Below are 14,349 nucleotides of genomic sequence, written 5' to 3'. Positions count from 1 at the left end.
TAACCTAACCTAACCTAACCTAAGCAAACCTAACCTAACAAAACCTACCCAAACCTAACCTAACCTAACCGAACCTAACCCAAACCTAACCTAACCTAACCTAACGTAACCTAACCTAAGCAAACCTAACCTAACCTAAGCAAACCTAACCTAACCTAACCTAACCTAACCTAACCTAACCTAACCTAACCTAACCTAACCTAACCTAACCTAACCTAACCTAACCTAACCTACACTAACCTAACCTAACCTAACCTAACCTAACCTAACCTAACCTAACCTAACCTAACCTAACCTAACCTAACCTAACCTAACCTAACCTAACCTAACCTAACCTAACCTACACTAACCTAACCTAACCTAACCTAACCTAACCTAACCTAACCTAACCTAACCTAACCTAACGTAACCTAACCTAACCTAACCTAACCTAACCCTAGGCCAACCTAGAAAATAAGAATATTTTGGAAAAGGCCCATGTTTATTTTTCAACGACCTTAATTAATTATAAAATGCGAAATCGCACCAATGGGAAATTCGCTCCAACGAGACTTCTGTCCAACAGGAATGGGAAGTCTGCTCAATGGGAATACGATAAAATGCGAAATCGCGCCAATGGGAAATTCGCTCCAACGAGACTTCTGTCCAACAGGAATGGGAAGTCTGCTCAATGGGAATTAGGTCCATTGGGAACAGCCGGCTAGCTTCGGTCAATTAGAACAACTTATTTTTTATTTCGGTCCAATGGAATTTCGTTCCAATGGAATTCTGTTCAATGGTTATATACCGTTTATTTATACCTCAAAAGGAATTTTTTACTTGAAAGTCACGTGCGCACGCGCCATCGTGAAATAAATTCGCGCGCGTCGCGTGCCATATTTTTTTAACCCTAAAAATTTCAAACTAGGCTTAGCGACACTCATTTAAGCGACTACGTCCATTTGAAAATTAGTTACGCTCACAAGTCCAACCAAGGTAATAATTATGTGTAATACATTAATATAAACTGTGTGAATTTTAAAAATGTTTCCTATTTCAGACTTGTTTGAATCAGGAGCCATAAAAACTAAAGTTCTGACTAACGGATCTCATCCTTTAAAGTAAGGCAAGCCTTTGGCCAGTTAATTTTAATTTATTCTCTATTTTCAGCCATCAGAAGGCAACTTTTCCGTTTACACTTAGCATTACAAAAAATCATTACTGATGGGTTAGTTCATGAATCACAACTTAAGTGATGTGAAATTTTGAAACAGCTGAAACCCAGGTTGGTATGAATTTAGGTATTTTCCACGTAAGATGTGAATGAAAAGAATTGTGGTATTTGGTCAAAAATGATAAAGTTTTAGGTAAGTTGTAAGTACATCCATAAGACTTTTGGAGTCCCGTTTTCCCTGACAAATCCAGGTTTTCCCCATATATTTCTCTGGCACCACCAAATAACTCCACAGGGTTTTTTTTTGAGTAATAGTTTCAGGATGTATTTTAGAGTGGAGTAATCTTCTAGCCTCACGAAGTTGCTTGAATTTTACTGAAAATTTCCCTCAGTTTTTAGTCAAAAATTTATTTCCCTGACATGTCCAGGTTTGTATGAACCTGATATGTAAAATTTCATGGAATGCTTACAAAAGATACAGTAAATAGCAGTCATAACATCATGCCTTTAAAATGGAATCTTGTTGTGTAATGTTCTAGAGTGTTGTAACAGGAAAGGATTAAATTTAAATGTGAGTTTGAAAATGTCTAAAAACGGCGGTTTGATATTTTAAGATAATTTTAAATCAGTTCTATAATATTTTCATTGCAGGGTTATATTAATCGTGATGACTTCAACTGAATAATCTTTATTAAGTCAAAAAAGGTCGACCAACTATTCAAGCGGTTTATAATATCTGTTTCTGTGGTGGAAATTTTAGTACAAATGTAACAAAGTCATCTTTCTGTAATCAAATATTTTTTTTCTAAAAATATTGTTAAAAATCTTTGTTTTTGATTTGACTAGAGAAGATTTATTATGGTATAAATTAATTAAATTTTTATATAGGGGTGAGATATCATTAGTTTTTTAATATCTGGTTTCTTAAGAAATAGTTTCTGGTAAGTGTTTAGTTTTTCATAGTACTAAATATTTAGATTATCAGGTTTAAGCTTAATGTTCCAATAATTATATTGTAGTGTGAAATTAATTTATAGGCTTTAAAGTAGCTATTTGTTCAATAAAAAAGTTATATTTTAATTTTTATTAATGAAGTATAAATAATTTAAAAATAAATCAAAGTGTTAAAGTATTTTAGTCCGAATCTTAATTGACCCCGATAAAGTTAACTATACACTGAAGTTCTTTTAAAGAATTATCACAATAGATACCTCATGGCTATAAAACTATTTCGTCGAAAATAATCACATTTCCTTGCTCAAACCTTTAAACCCCTTTAATTGTAATAAAATGCACCTTAAAATGGAGAAAAATAATATTTTCGGACCCCTGAGTCAAATTTTTAGGGTACGGGAAAATACCTTTAATGGTCTGAAAACGCACCTATAAATGGAGAAAGGGCGCTTTTTGCACCCCTAATTCGAATTTTTGATATCCAAGAAAATACCTTTAATGGTCTGAAAACGCACCCCTAAATGGAGAAAGGGTGCTTTTTCGCACTCCTGAGCCAAATTTTTGATATCCAAGAAAATACCTTTAATGGTCTGAAAACGCACCCCTAAATGGAGAAAGGGCGCTTTTTCGCACCCCTAATTCAAATTGTTGTTGTCCGGAAAAGCACCATATATGGAGTTTATTTATACCCCAATCACTCAAGAAGGGTACATATTTATTCCCTTCTGTTGCTTCAAAGACAAATACTATGTTACTAATATGTACCTATTAAGGCGCGAAAAATTACCCAATGGTATAAAAAAACGCCCCTTATCTAGGGGTTCACATTAATACCCTATATGAAGGGTGCGAATTCATACCTTATATGGTACGTCTGGGGTGGGGGTCGAAAATACCTTTATAGGAGCGTTTCCGCCACATTTTTTTACAGTGCAGGCGCGTTTCAGATACTTTAATTTATACGATAATTGCAGGCGCGTTTCAGATACTTTTTAGGATAATTGCAGGCGCTTTTCATATACTTTGTAGGATAATTGCAGGCGCTTTTCATATACTTTGTAGGATAATTGCAGGTGCTTTTCAGATAATTTTTAGGATAATTGCAGACGCATTTCAGATACTTTTCAGGATAATTTCAGGAGCGTTTCATATACTTTGTTGGAAAATTGCAGGCGCGTTTCAGATACTTTTCAGGATCATTGCAGGCGCGTTTCAGATACTTTCTTAGGATAATGGCAGGAGCTTTTCAGATAATTTTTAGGAAATTTGCAGGCGCGTTTGAGATACTTTGTAGGAAAATTGCAGGCGCGTTTCAGATAATTTTTTGGATCATTGCAGGCACGTTTCAGATGCTTTTCAGGATCATTATAGGCTCTTTTCATATACTTTGTAGGATAATTGCAGGCGCTTTTCATATACTTTGTAGGATAATTGCAGGTGCTTTTCAGATAATTTTTAGGATAATTGCAGGCGCGTTTCAGATACTTTTCAGGATCATTGCAGGCGCGTTTCAGATACTTTCTTAGGATAATGGCAGGTGCTTTTCAGATATTTTTTAGGAAATTTGCAGGCGCGTTTCAGATACTTTGTATGTAAATTGCAGGCGCGTTTCAGATAATTTTTTGGATCATTGCAGGCACGTTTCAGATGCTTTTCAGGATCATTATAGGTGCGTTTCAGATGCTTTGTAGGATCATTGCAGGCGCTTTTCATATACTTTGTAGGATAATTGCAGGTGCTTTTCAGATAATTTTTAGGATAATTGCAGGCGCGTTTCAGTTACTTTTTAGGATAATTGCAGGCTCTTTTCATATACTTTGTAGGATAATGCAGGCGCTTTTCATATACTTTGTAGGATAATTGCAGGTGCTTTTCAGATAATTTTTAGGATAATTGCAGGCGCATTTTCAGATACTTTTCAGGATAATTTCAGGAGCGTTTCATATACTTTGTTGGAAAATTGCAGGCACGTTTCAGATACTTTTCAGGATCATTGCAGGCGCGTCTCAGATACCTCGCAGGATCATTGCAGTAGCATTTCAGATACTCTGTAGGATAATTGCAGGTGCGTTTCAGATACTTTGCAGGGTCATTGCAGGTGCGTTTCAGATACTTTGTAGGATAATTGCAGGCGCGATTTAGATACTTTGTGGAATAATTGCAGATGCGTTTCAGATACTTCGCAGGATCATTGCAGGTGCATTTCAGATACTTCGCAGGATCATTGCAGGTGCATTTCAGATTCTTTGTAGGATCATTGCAGGTGCGTTTCAGATACTTTGTAGGATAATTGCAGGCGCGATTTAGATAGTTTGTAGAATAATTGCAGATGCGTTTCAGATACTTCGCAGGATCATTGCAGGTGCATTTCAGATACTTCGCAGGATCATTGCAGGTGCATTTCAGATTCTTTGTAGGATCATTGCAGGTGCGTTTCAGATACTTTGTAGGATAATTGCAGGTGCATCTCAGATTCTTGGCAGGATCATTGCAGGCGCGTTTCAGATGCTTTGCAGGGTCATTGCGGGTTTTCCTATCAATTATTGTGAATCAGTCGCCTTATATACCCTAAATTTCCAAAAAAGTTTAAAGAGGCTTACGCTTGAGTTCAAACATCAACAATAGCTATGTTTAAAATTATTTTAGGAATAAAGTTCCTTAAAACGATTTAACTAGAGTTAAGGTAAATTAATGACGATTAAATTAATAAATATCAATTATATTTATTTAAATATTTAAAAATAGCCTCTAAATTGCGTCTCGATTTGGAGAGGTTTATTTTGGATTCCCAACTTGTACTCATCCCTTACAAAAATATTAAGCTGTAATTCATCTGAATACACGCTTTTCTGACTTGCTAAAGTAATATCTGAGATGGTCCAACTGTTTAGGTACTTGTACATTAAATTCTTACCACATCTAGCTAAAAAGGTCTTTTCGTCTATCTAACATCCACAACATACACACTCACAGAACATAATCGAAAAAGTCTTTAAAACTTGTAGCTAAAAACCGATTACAACTGAAGGGAAGGGTCCCGGCAGGCTTGTTTTACGTCTATCAGCAACCAGGAAAACTGCTGTTTTAGCGCTAAACATACATAATGTATAAGTATACATTAAGGCTACATTTCTGCAGCTGAAAAAACGGGAAAATTTCACAGTAATTCTAGAACTGCAAATTGACTGCCGTTTCTACATTTTCTGTTTGTTAACTGTTAACTGTCTAGCCTGGCAGAAATATGTTACAGGTCTGCAAAAGTGATGGAAAAGTAGAAATTCAGCTGCCAATTTAAAAATGTAATTTAACCACATTTAGAGATATATTGCAGGTATTCAAAAGAAGGAAATTCTACTTTTGAATACCTGCAATATTTCTATAAATGTGGAATAGTTACAGTTTTAAATTGGAAGCTAGATTTCTACTTTTCCATCACTTTTTCAGACTTGTAACAAGTCTATAAATATGGTCAAATTGCAGTTTTAAATTGGCAGCTGGATTTCTACTCTTCTATCACTTTTTCAGACTTGTAACATGTCTATACATGTAGTCAAATTACAGTTTTAAACTAGCATCTGGTATTTCCACTTTTCTATCACTTTTGCACACCTGTAACATGTCTATAAATATGGTCAAATTACAGTTTTAAATTGGCAGCTGGATTTCTGCTTTTCCATCACTTTTGCAGACCTGTTACATGTCTATAAATGTGGTTAAATTGCAGTTTTAAATTGGCAGCTGAATATCTACTTTTCTATAAGTTTTGCAGACCAGTAACATGTCTATAAATATGGTCAAATTACAGTTTTAAAATGTCATCTGGATTTCTACTTTTCCATCACATTTGCAGGCCTGTAACATGTCTATAAATGTGGTCAAGTTGCAGTTTTAAACTAGCAGCTGGTATTTCTACCTTTTCATCACTTTTGCAGACCTGTAACATGTCAATAAATATAGTGAAATTGCAGTTTTAAATTGGCAGCTGGATTTCTACTTTTCCATCACTTTTGCAGATCTGTAACATGTCTATAACTGTGGTCAAATTACAGTTTTAAACTAGCAGCGGTTATTTCTACTTTTGCATCGCGTTTGCAGAATCGCGCTGCATATTTCTGCCAGTACAGACAATTAACAGATAATAAACAGAAAATGTAGAAACGGCAGACAATTTGCAGTTCTGGAATTGCTGTGAAATTTTCTCGTTTTTCGAGCTGCAGAAAATGTAGCCTTAATGTATACCTATTACAGCGTGGTAGCGATAAAAAAGCGCGTATGCAGATGAATTACAGCTTAAAATTTTTGTACGGGTAGAACAGCGAACATGTTCAGGAAATTTCTTGGCATTGACCATATATTTGGCTTTCAAACTACTGTTAATGGAAATACCAAAAACGGTAGCACCAGTTTCTTTATTGATCTTGCCTATACGTAGGCAATCTTCGAGGATTGTGATTGACCAGCCCAAAGGACAATTCAAATCTTTTGAAAGTATTTTAAAATCATTATTCTCCAACATATTACCCGACGAAACGTTTTGGTTATTTTCTACGGTTTGTGTAATAAGCACCAAATATGCAAAGACAAAAAGTATTTAATCAATTCCCTATGCTAAACGTGAAAAAAACAGCTAATTATATTTTACTCCATTTTCCTGATTGCTCAAAGGCTCATCAATGTCTAACGGTTTCATAGCATTTAGGCTTTCATTGGTTTCCTCGGCCAAAACCTCAGATTGACCTAATTCTGAGCAAGATAGTGGTTTGGAGGATTTAAGCTGCATCGAGCTTACATAATTGTGAGGGTTTTCTGGCTGAACGTATGAAGGCTTATTTCCCACATCCCCTAGTATTTTTTCCCCACTAGCTTCTTGTGCTTGTGGTCTCAAGATTGAAACCAGATCCTATTACGTTGAAAATAAATATTTTATTAAATGGATTGCCTATGAAATACCTCAATTACTTTTTGAGAATGAATGGGGTCTGGAAATTCAATGGTTGGACCATTTCCATTGACAAAATGCTTAGAACACAAATATGTATGACCATTAACTCTTTCGATTGGGAAGTCATCTCTGCCCAGCCAATTAATCCATTCCTTGCAAGTACTTAAATTTCTACGACGCTTTGGGAAAGGAATAAACCAAACGCCTTTCATATAATCTTTGTGAGAAGAGCGTGTGTCACTTCTGCAAGATCGGTACACACAAATCTTGTGCCGTGCCATTTTAAATCAATAATCTTAAAATAATATTAATAAAATATTAATTAATATTAGCCTTGGCATTGCCTATTAAACTAAATTAGTGCAGACTCACCTCATATATTCTGGAACTTATGGATTATGGGGAGGTCGCCCAAAACGGCACATTTTTGTTCGCCACCCTCAAAAAATAGATAGCTTAAAACGGCACACTTTCCGACAACCAAAAACGGCACACTTTGAAAAATAAAATAAAATTTTTATTTGGTCTTGGATTGTGGTTTACAATTTAAAACCTTTAAACCTGTGTCCTAGCACTTTAATATATTCTTGTACATCGATTTCCCTATTTTTTAGCAATAAATATTTTTCTTCGAGAAAAGCTTCTCTCTCTCGGTCTCTTTTTCTTTTAATTTTTTTAGCGCCACTTATTTTTTCTTTTTTCTTTAAGTCTGTCGTTATCTGAATCTCTATTAAAACTGTAATTAAAAGCAAAACGTTTGGATGTGACTTATAAAATTCTTTGCTTAGCTGGAGATGGTAATTTTCGGCCCCATTTGTAGTTCTTGGGTTGCCGTCTGGAGTTGATGCCCACAATGAAGGCGTAAAATGCTCTGTCTCTATGTAATGCTCTAAAACGTAATCTGAAAATTCTTCGCAAACCGGTGACGGACAAATGGCCATGAGAATTACAAATGTGTCTGGCACATCTTTTGGATCTAGAAAGGCCATCCCGAAAAACATTTTTAGCCATTTGCCAATTTCCGAATCTTTTCTGTTATATTCTTTTCGAAGCGAGGGTATCGATTGAATTTTTCGCCACCATGATTGGCCAAGGTGAAATCTACAACCTTTAAGAGTCGAGTTAGGGAAAACATCTTTCGCCGCTAAGTGAGCAGCAAGTTCGTAGTCAAACATTAGAATTTTAGGACATAAGTTAAGTCCATATTCTTGGCATATTTCGGACAAAAAAATCCACATGTTTGTATAACACTCTCGCTTTAATCTTCAAATAATATTTATAAAAACTTTTAGCTTTGGTCTTGTCTATTAATAAAATTAAATTATGATTTTTAGAAACTCACCTCATTCTTGAACAGAAATACGGAATGTTTTTAACGACCGTTGACAATTCATACAAGGACTATACAACATGCTTTAGAAATCTATCTCTTTCGTCTATGCTTTCGCGAAAATAAGATAGGTGGCGCCATACCGATATTTCTTTTCCGTTTGACGCACCAAAACAGTAGGTGGAGAAGAGGGGGATGGGTTAAAATTTCGGAACAACTAGAGAACATTATCCTACTATAGAGATCTGTGTGTGCGTTTTATCCCTAGACAATTTAAATAATCCTTGGTGCAGTGATAATAATGAGAATATTAGGAAACAATTTTGAAATATTTTTGGGAAATTTCATTAGAAGGCGTCAAACACATGTACGACAGCCCATTAATTCACCTAGGTCACTTGGTAAACATGTCAAATTTGAATTTCCCGCCATTTTTACACGATTTTTTACAATTTGGTTTTCTACCATTAATAATCATTTGCGCCAAAACATTTTAGCGCCATTTTTTTGACTCGTTAGACCGTGAAAAGGTGCAGGTTTTATAAATAGCTGTTTCCCGAAAGCACAGTTTACCCGTTACGGCAGACCCTATACATCGGTTCTCGTTGACGCGGCGTACCGTTACCGGTCCGTGACATTTAGGCGCTGCCATTTAGCCGCCAAGACAATTGGGCGCCGTGACATTTAGGCGTCGAGACATTTAGGCGCCGTCACATTTAGGCGTCGAGACATTTACGTGCCGATAATTTTCCACTATTTCTTCTAACAATCTGTAATTACCTCTCAATTTGGCAACTAGTGATGCCGCGAATATTGATTTTGCCGAATACCGAAAACCGAATATTCGGCCATGCTCTCGGCCGAAGCACCGAATATTCGGCCGTGAGATATGTGCAACTCGCGCGAAACCGGTTATGAGCTGTAACCCGTTCCGCGAAATACGTACATCCCCCGCACGGACCGCAATAGAGCGCTTTCAAAAGTGTCGTTTTTTAATTTATGGCACGTCACACTTAGGTCAACTTTTTCGCACGGTTAACAGCACCATCTCTGGCTCAAAGAAACCAAAAAACAGTTGTTATCGGCGGCCATATTGGTTACCGCTTTTCGCGTGGCTAGTTCCGAGTTCGCGCTAAATATGAACGTAATAAAACAAAAAAAAAACAAGAACGGTTTGGTCAGGTGCCCAATATTTTGAAACTTTAACAGTTTGCAGCTAAAAAACGGTATTCAGATAAGATAAGCCTGCATTGTGACGGATTAAACCCTTATGAAATAGCTGATAAGGAATTTGTAGCCGTTCATGACAAGGATGGTTTGGGAGATGGCGCGGAAATTGTCCCACCACTTACGTTTCCGGATTTGTATCTATATCTAATTAACCATGTGTCAGCTTACACTAATGAAGAACTGAAAAACTACAAAAGCCTAGAGGCTTATGACCAATTCATCTGCGGTTTTGTTAGGGATGTGAAGGTTAAGAAAATGGAAAAATCTTCCAACGTGATCATAAAATGCCTAGTAAGTTTTTTAAGAGTTAATTAAGCTTGTTACTTGGGTGTAACCACCTCAATTCTCTTCAGGTAATGCATTCTCAGCGGTTAAATGAAAAGGCTCTTCATGTTTGGGTCATTGTGTCAGCGGATGGAACAATTTTATGTGGCCACTGTGATTGTATGGCAGGTCTGGACGAGTGTTGCACTCACATAGCAGCCTTACTCTTTTACATCGAGAGTGGAGTGCGGCACCGAGAAAGTGTAACAGTAACTGGGGTGAGAGCTTATTGGACTGTGCCAGTCACCAAGAAAGTTACCTATGCTCCAGTTCATGAACTGAATCTGTCATCTGCGAAAGCTAGGAAAAAAGAATTTGATTATATGGTAGATGGGAATCCACCAGCACCTGCAAAGTCAAATATAAGAAAACAAAACGAAGTGCCACTGCCAACCAATGAAGAGTGGTTCAATTTCACACAGAGTCTGTTTGAAATAAATCCGAATGCTGGCCTTTTTACGGTTATCCCAGGTTTCCAAGATCAATTTAAACCAAAGCCGGTTAACTATCCTCCAGTTTTAACTGATCTTTTTAATAAGACAAATGTTACACTGCCGTTGAATGAACTTTTGGACTATTGTGATAAAATTGAACTAGCTTTTACAGTGGAAGAAGCAAGGAAGTTAGAATTAGATACCAAGATGCAGTCCAAAAACCAACTTCGGCACAAATTCAGAGCTGGAAGGATTACAGCGTCAAACCTGCGAAGAGCCTGTCACTCTAAGCCTGAAAAACCATCCGTATCTTTAATAACCCAAATATGTTATCCCGCAACCCATATATTTGAAACTCCAGCCACAAAATGGGGGATTAAAAATGAAATAACGATGTCCAAAATTTATTTGGACGAGTCAAAGAAATAACACCAAAAATCCAAATTTGAAAGGGCTGGTTTGTTTTTGAACTCATCCATACCCTTTCTTGGAGCATCTCCAGATGGTCTTGTAGAGTGTGATTGTTGTGGAAAAGGTGTGGTAGAGATTAAATGCCCGTACACTCTGAAGGAAAAACCTTCAACAACAATTGACTCAAATTCATGCTTGGAAAAAATGGTCAACGGAGTTAGGCTAAGAAGGGACCATGCCTACTATTATCAAGTTCAGGCTCAAATATTTTTGACAGAGCGGTTGTACTGTGATTTCTGTATTTGGAACCCAGTAGACCATTTCATTGAAAGAATCTATCCTGACAAGACATTCTGGGAAGAACAATGCGTTAAGGCTAAGACGTTTTTTCAAAAGGCAATCCTTCCCGAACTCCGTGGAAAGTATTTTTCAAATACTTCAAGTTTAAACAAATCGAATTCAAAAAGACCACCAACATCACCTTTAAAACGAATACCGCAAGTGACTTTCAACAGACAGCAGCGTCCAATCTCTCCTACCAAGGGACAACAGCCACCATTGTCCCCTATCAAGGGACAACAGCCACCATTGTCCCCTATCAAGGGACAACAGCCACCATTGTCCCCTATCAAGGGACAACAGCCACCATTGTCCCCTATCAAGGGACAACAGCCACCATTGTCCCCTATCAAGGGACAACAGCCACCATTGTCCCCTATCAAGGGACAACAGCCACCATTGTCCCCTATCAAGGGATTGCAGCCACCAAGGTCGCCTTTGAAACAAATACAGCATTTGACTTTCAACAGACGGCAGCGTCCATTCTCTCCTACCAAGGCACAACAACCACCAACCTCCCCTACCAAGGGCCACCAGCCACCATCCTCCCCTATCAAAGGTTTACAGCCGCCATCCTCTCCTATCAAAGGTTTACAGCCACCATCCTCCCCCATCAAAGGTTTAAAGCCGCCATCCTCCCCTATCAAAGGTTTACAGCCGCCATCCTCCCCTATCAAAGGTTTACAGCCGCCATCCTCCCCTAACAAAGGTTTACAGCCGCCATCCTCCCCTATCAAAGGACTCCAGCCGCCATCCTCCCCTATCAAAGGTTTACAGCCGCCATCCTCCCCTATCAAAGGTTTACAGCCACCATCCTCCCCTATGAAAGGTTTACAGCCGCCATCCTCCCCTATCAAAGGTTTACAGCCGCCATCCTCCCCTAACAAAGGTTTACAGCCGCCATCCTCTCCTATCAAAGGTTTACAGCCACCATCCTCCCCTATCAAAGGACTCCAGCCGCCATCCTCCCCTATCAAAGGACTCCAGCCGCCATCCTCCCCTATCAAATCACACCTTCAACCTTCCAAGGGACACCATCAGCTAAAGACGCCTTCAAAAGTAAACCCACCACCAAAGTCGCCTTTGACATTACGATACCAACTACCCAAATCGCCTGCTAAGAAATTGCAGCCCTAAAATTTAAATTTAGATGTAAATCACCTACGTAGACGCAAAGATTTAGTCAGCCAAAGACATCTTTGAAGAGACCACCACGTAAGGCTTCGAAGAAGGAGACCAGACGCATGCCTCTAATGGATTTATCTCCAAATAAGAAACAAAAAAAAACCGAACCCAAAATTATCGTGCTACTGTAAGAAAGAAGAGGGCGTGCTACTGTAAGAAAGAAGAGGGCAATGAACTTATGATTGGGTGTGATAGGGATGATTGTGTTATACAGTGGTTCCATGCAGCATGTTTGAAAATCGACATTATCAAAAGTGGAAAATGGTTTTGTCCAGAATGTAGCAAAAGGAACAAACTAGAGAGAAGGGATAATAGGAACTTAAAGAAAAATAAATGATAAAGTTATTAAAATCTCAAAAAATATTACAAGTTTTTATTCATTTTTATCTGTAACAATTAAAATGGTTAATTTTTTTAATTAATCCAGTGGAACTACGGATGAGCAGAGATTTGTTAAGGAGCACGCTACAATGGCTATTTTGTCTACTGTTGAAATTTCTTCCTCTGGGACACTGTCCAATAACTCAATTGGGATTTTCGTATGTAAAATTGCAAACTTCTGTCTCATGCAACCAATCACTCTCTCAACATGGATCCTCACATTAGCTAATTTCCTAGTTTCTTCTACATCATATGGGTCTAGTTGAGTTTTATTTTTAGTAAACGCTGGGATTTTAAGTGATGCGCAGTAAAAACCAACCTCATCAGCTATGTCAAAGCCTCTATCAGCTAGTATTACGTCCCCTGGTAAAAGTTTCTTAAGAATCCCAGAGTTAATAGTTAGCATTTGATCACTCACACGTCCACCCCATCCCTTAGAAATAAAATTAATGGTCCCTTGTGGCGTTATCCCAATTAAAAATTTCACTGTATTATTGTGCTTATAATTAGACCAGGTTTCTGCTCTACTTAATACACTTGATGGTTTCTCGGTGAACACTTCAAAGCAATCAATTATTACAGCGACTTTTGTACCTAAATGTTCTCTAAAACAACGAGGCATTGTAGCCTGCAAATTTTCTCTTTCAGGCCAATGTATGCATCGAGAAAGACGTCTGTATAGCGCGTTTAAGCTGTTATAAAATATTTTTCCTACGGTAGTTTCAGAAACGTCATAAATATATGATAAGTGCCTGTTTGATAGAGCTAACCTAAGTTTCATAAGTGTTAAAACATACTGTTGAAATTCTGTGAGTTTAGAGCGCTTAAACAAATATGGCTCAACTTGTCGAAATATGGCTAAAAGATAAGGAAAATTTTCAAGTCCACTGAAAAATTTAACCCTATCATCATCGCCATCAAAAGTCTCTTCGCAAAATGACTTTTTCTTCAGGTTTACTTCTATTATGTTTAATTTAATTTTTTCAGAGGAGAGTCGTCCTTTAACAGACTCTATTTCTTTGTGGGCTTCTTCTAACTTCAAACTTAGTTCATTCAACTCTGACTTCAAGTTTTGAATTTCAAATTCAGCCCCTTCTAATTCAAATTTATAGGAAATACGAAACATAGTTTGAGTTTCCATGGAATGAGTTTCAACTCTTTCAGTTTGTGTTTCTTGAGTGACACCAAGCTTCTCCGTTTGAATTGCTTCATCAACGCCAACTTTATCAGTTTGAATTTCTTGATTGGTGCAGCCACACTTTTCAGTCTGTATGCATTGATTTGTTCCGATTTTTTCTGTCTGTATTTCTTTATTTATACCGAGGTTTTCAGTTTGAATATTTTGATTGGTTACAGACTTCTGAATTTCAACACCTTCAATTATTTCCAGATTTTCACTACAAACATTATCACTTTGGTTTGAACTGTAGCTGTTTATCCCACAATTCTCTCCACTGTACATTCCAGTATCGGAATTATCGGTACAAGGATGTATAGTAAGTACTTCACTCTCTGCTCCATCGTTTTCCATAGAAGTCATGGAAAACTTAATATACCACTGTCTACATCTAATGAATCTAATTGTTCGTCAGCAGCAGCAATTTGCCTTAATTCCTTCCGACGCCTAATTGGTGTAGACGTCATAACAGAAGCTTCAATAAATTTA

The 14,349-nt window shown here is 37.4% G+C and overlaps 1 protein-coding gene and 1 long non-coding RNA gene across 3 annotated transcripts; one reads left to right on the top strand and one right to left on the bottom strand.

Moving 5' to 3' along the window:
• The first annotated feature begins 794 nt into the window (after nucleotides 1-794).
• On the top strand, nucleotides 795-2,408 carry LOC149682677 (uncharacterized). Of its 2 annotated transcripts, XR_016365459.1 has the most exons (4): nucleotides 795-975; nucleotides 1,040-1,581; nucleotides 1,635-1,724; nucleotides 1,805-2,408. It is a non-coding gene; the product is annotated as an uncharacterized LOC149682677 (long non-coding RNA). The 2 variants fall into 2 exon arrangements; XR_016365458.1 differs by having other exon boundaries at nucleotides 1,040-1,724.
• Nucleotides 2,409-6,483: 4,075 nt separating this feature from the next.
• On the bottom strand, nucleotides 6,484-7,550 carry LOC149682676 (uncharacterized). The gene is made up of 3 exons (XM_089834417.1): nucleotides 7,422-7,550; nucleotides 7,067-7,344; nucleotides 6,484-7,007 (listed from the first exon to the last, which is right to left on the bottom strand). Exons 2-3 carry the CDS (start codon nucleotides 7,328-7,330, stop codon nucleotides 6,735-6,737), a joined length of 537 nt encoding a protein of 178 aa, XP_089690543.1. The 5' UTR covers nucleotides 7,331-7,344; nucleotides 7,422-7,550; the 3' UTR covers nucleotides 6,484-6,734.
• Nucleotides 7,551-14,349: the final 6,799 nt, after the last annotated feature.

The sequence above is a fragment of the Phalangium opilio genome, unplaced genomic scaffold (genome assembly GCF_054372755.1).
Source record: "Phalangium opilio isolate 3A_F unplaced genomic scaffold, DU_Popi_V2 ptg000038l_1, whole genome shotgun sequence".
Lineage (NCBI taxonomy): Eukaryota > Metazoa > Arthropoda > Arachnida > Opiliones > Phalangiidae > Phalangium > Phalangium opilio.
Note: the sequence above shows the minus strand (reverse complement) of the source record. Positions and strands in the feature narration are given on the sequence as shown.

Excerpts from the sequence above, each read along its gene's own strand:
- LOC149682676 (XM_089834417.1), bottom strand. The coding sequence starts at position 7,330 with ATGGCACGGCACAAGATTTGTGTGTACCGATCTTGCAGAAGTGACACA. Across the intron at positions 7,008-7,066 it reads ACCCCATTCATTCTCAAAAA|GATCTGGTTTCAATCTTGAG; the intron begins GTAATTGAGGTA and ends TCAACGTAATAG.